Genomic DNA, 3595 nt, shown 5'->3' with positions numbered 1-3595 from the left:
CATTGTGAAGCTCTACTTAGAACCTTCTTAAGATCCAATAGTGCAAAATGCAAATTCTTGCAATTTTTTGACTGGTCTTAAGATTTTGATTAGGAGTGTATATGTGGATATTTGGTCACCCAACAGTTGGTTGACCAAACTGCTATACAAAAACGAAAAGGTCTCAGCTTAAAATTTAGAGGAACAGGATCAAATACATCACTATAGGTATCAAAAAACTGATAAATTAACATACTGAAAACTGAGTAAACCTAAAGGAACAGGTGGAAAGTGGAGGAAAATAAACAGCAAAACACAACATGAAGAGGCTGAAGTTGTCTGCAAAGAAGGCTGGAAAACCACCAAAAGAAAAGGAAGATGAAAGGAGTGAGCTCTGGGGTTCAGGTTTCTAGTGTGGCCAGGCATGATTATTTTATCATAAGAAGAAAAGAAAATTAAATGGAGACCTGAACATCTCAGCCACATTCTGCTTCGGGCTGCAAAGTACAGAGGCACATAATTCAAATTACAATACTCTGTAAGGAAACAGACATGTCCGGGGGGAATGGATGGGGGGGGGGTTGAATCTATTCCAAGGCTGTGAGCTTACCTTTCGCTTGGCATTCAGCTGTTCCTTGTAGCGGTCAGAAGAGTCTCCAGGGATTTCACTGGCCCAGAGTGTCAGTCCCACCACCAGGTAAGCACAACCCATCACCAGCAGAGGAAGGAAGTAGATCAGGATAGCCACACACACATAGTACCTACAAACACACAAAGTGTATTATAATTCAGAGAAGGATTTTGTAAATACATCTAACTACAAAGAAGCAAGAATGATCACCCTCTGCGTGGTGTGTGATCACTTGCTGACATGCCAGGTGTACCGTGTTGGGCTTGCTCATTCATTAATGTGAGAATCCAACAAAACCACAAGCTTTATTATTACTGGCTGCACTACTTTTACTGGCATGACAAATCAGTGTTTGACACATATAGACAAAAATTATAAGACAGTGGTGGACAACATTTTCTTTTCTTATTTTTGCAGTGTCTTTTTGACTTATGTAAAGGGACTGAACAGCCACACATTGAACTGAAACATGGGTACAGTACACTAACTTATTCTGTCATAAATGCCATCACATCATCTGTAAAAGATACAGTCAGTGTGATGAGTAGCTGATATTTGTTGAGCATTTATAACCCTCTCAAGGCAGGCGTTGCAACAACATATCTGATTTTTCCTGTTACTAAACTTAATTTGAGCCTGAGCGGGATAAATTGGTTAACCTGTAAAAATCACATTTCAGACAGATGTTTACAATGACCCTTTCAGTGCAATTTTCTGTTTGTTTAATTTTTTTTCTGATGGTGCTCACCTTGTAGCATGCTACGTAAAAATACAACAATACTTTAAACGTATTTTCTACAAACTATAAATAAATGTACCTGTTACAGGTTATTTATGAAAGACTTGTTCTAATTTGTTTAAATCCATTCCTAGTTTATTGTAAACCTGGTCTATTTTAAAACACAAAACCTCCTCCTCGTGCCCCCCCCCCCGCCTTTCCTTTTTCGAAGCCTCTTTTTACATATTTTCCAAAAAATTAAGGAATATGGATCTGATCAGCTGGTTCGGCTGGGGGCTCGAACCAGCAACCCTCTGATTACAGGACAAACCCCTACCTCCTGAGCGACTTTTGATGAACAAAAAAAAAGATGTGCACAACTTGTTTTAACTTTACCTCAAATTTCTTTAATAACTTTCTTCTTTTTGTCAATGTACAACCCCAATTCTAGACAAAAAAAGGAAGTTGTGTAAAATGTAAATAAAAACAGAATTCAATCATTTGAAAATCTCATAAACCCATAATTTATTCACAATGGAACATTGTAAACATATCAAATGATGAAACTATGAAATTGCAGACTCTTTGAAAAAAATAACATTTTACAACTAAGATGTCAACAGGCCACTAAGAGGACTGGATATGAAAATACCTTTTTAGAGGCCTAATTTTAGAAGTAAAGATGGACAGAGGTTCACCATTCATTAAAGAAAAAAACTGTATAAAAATAGTGGAAAACTTTCAGAATAATGTTCCTCAGTGGAAAATTGGGAAGACTGAATATCCCTTTAGCGTCAGTCCAGGTGCTAAACTGGCCTATCTGCAGTCCGGACCTATCTTTGATTGAAAAACATTTAACAAATCGTGAAGCAAAGCATTTGGCTGAGAAGACCCAGGACTGTTGAACAGATAGAGTCCATTAGACCAGAATGGGACAACATTCCTCCAAAACCTCCAGCAGCAGTTTTCCTCAGATCTTTAGATGTTTACAGACTGATGTTAAAAGAAGAGGAGAGGCTCACAGAGGGAAACATGGACCTGGAATAACTTTTCTGAGGTGTGTTTTTGCCATCAAATTCAAAATTACCTTATCTTTAAGAAAAAAAAAAGGTAAAATTTTTTTCTATTGTGAGTAAGATATGCATTTATGAGATTAACAAATCATTCTGTTTTCATTTTCATTTTACACAACATCTAAACCTTTTTAGAATTTTGGTTGTATTTCAAGTTGTATATTTTTGTTTGTTTGTTTTTTTGTTTGTTTGAGGACGTCGAGGGTTTAACTGACATGTTTAAGTGTTTACTGTGTGTGTGTGTGTGTGTGTGTGTGTGTGTATACCCACTTCTGGTCCTCAAGTTGCATTTTATCTATGTGTGCTATAAGTCATTAAGGTGCAAACTGTAATCAGGTTTTCCTATATATATAATATTTCTAAGAATTGAACCAAATACAATAGCATCCTGAATTGGTTTCATGTCTGGCCTTGCAATGGTTGTCTAAAAGTGTCAGATGATACTTCTCTGGGTCTGCACACACTGACTGTCAGGATGACTCCATCAGACTTGTAAAGAAAATATCATGGAAAAGAGCACCAGCAGTGACATGGTCCAAATTCAAACAGAAACTTCAGGTTAATCAAAGTGAAATTGGAGTCTTTCTGGACATACAGCCTCAGTACATTTACATGAATGCAACCATTCTGCATATACAACAGGACAATTAGAACTACTCTGGCTGATTAGACCTCCAGGTGGGTATAAGCTGAATGAAATTATACATGTAATGAAGTAATGTAACAGAATTATCAGTACAGATAACATTGAGGATGGAGGCCAAGAGAAAAGTCAGATATTATTTTGGGTATTTGATCTAGTCTTTATTTTCAGATGTAAACCAGTTCAGTCATAATCTGTGGTCTGATCAGCCCTATGAAAAACTGAATAGTCAAAAAAAAATGTTCTAAAAAAAATAAAAAGCAAACATGATTGCTTACACCGTAAGTTTACTTCAGATCAGTAAAATTCATTTCTAAGATTGACAGCAACTCTTTTTAAAAACATGAACTGATGATTTCAGAAAACAGCACTTAATTTACAAAGACATGGCAACATTGGAAATGTTGAAAATTTTATTATATTGCAAATTTTGGCACAGATGCCTAACCCTATATGTATGTATATATATATATATATATATATATATATATATATATATATATATATATATATATATATATATATATATATATATATATATATATACCAAC

At 35.5% G+C, this 3595-nt stretch overlaps 1 protein-coding gene across 1 annotated transcript in view; it reads right to left on the bottom strand.

Annotated features, from left to right (window-relative positions):
• tacr1a (tachykinin receptor 1a) overlaps positions 1–3595 on the bottom strand; it is an 85064-nt gene that overhangs the window by 14087 nt on the left and 67382 nt on the right. Inside the window, exon 3 of the mRNA XM_037979062.1 lies at positions 590–740. Coding sequence (XP_037834990.1) covers positions 590–740 — 151 coding nt within the window. The remainder of the gene's footprint in view (positions 1–589; positions 741–3595) is intronic.

The sequence above is a fragment of the Kryptolebias marmoratus genome, linkage group LG1 (genome assembly GCF_001649575.2).
Source record: "Kryptolebias marmoratus isolate JLee-2015 linkage group LG1, ASM164957v2, whole genome shotgun sequence".
Taxonomy (NCBI): Eukaryota; Metazoa; Chordata; class Actinopteri; order Cyprinodontiformes; family Rivulidae; genus Kryptolebias; species Kryptolebias marmoratus.
Note: the sequence above shows the minus strand (reverse complement) of the source record. Positions and strands in the feature narration are given on the sequence as shown.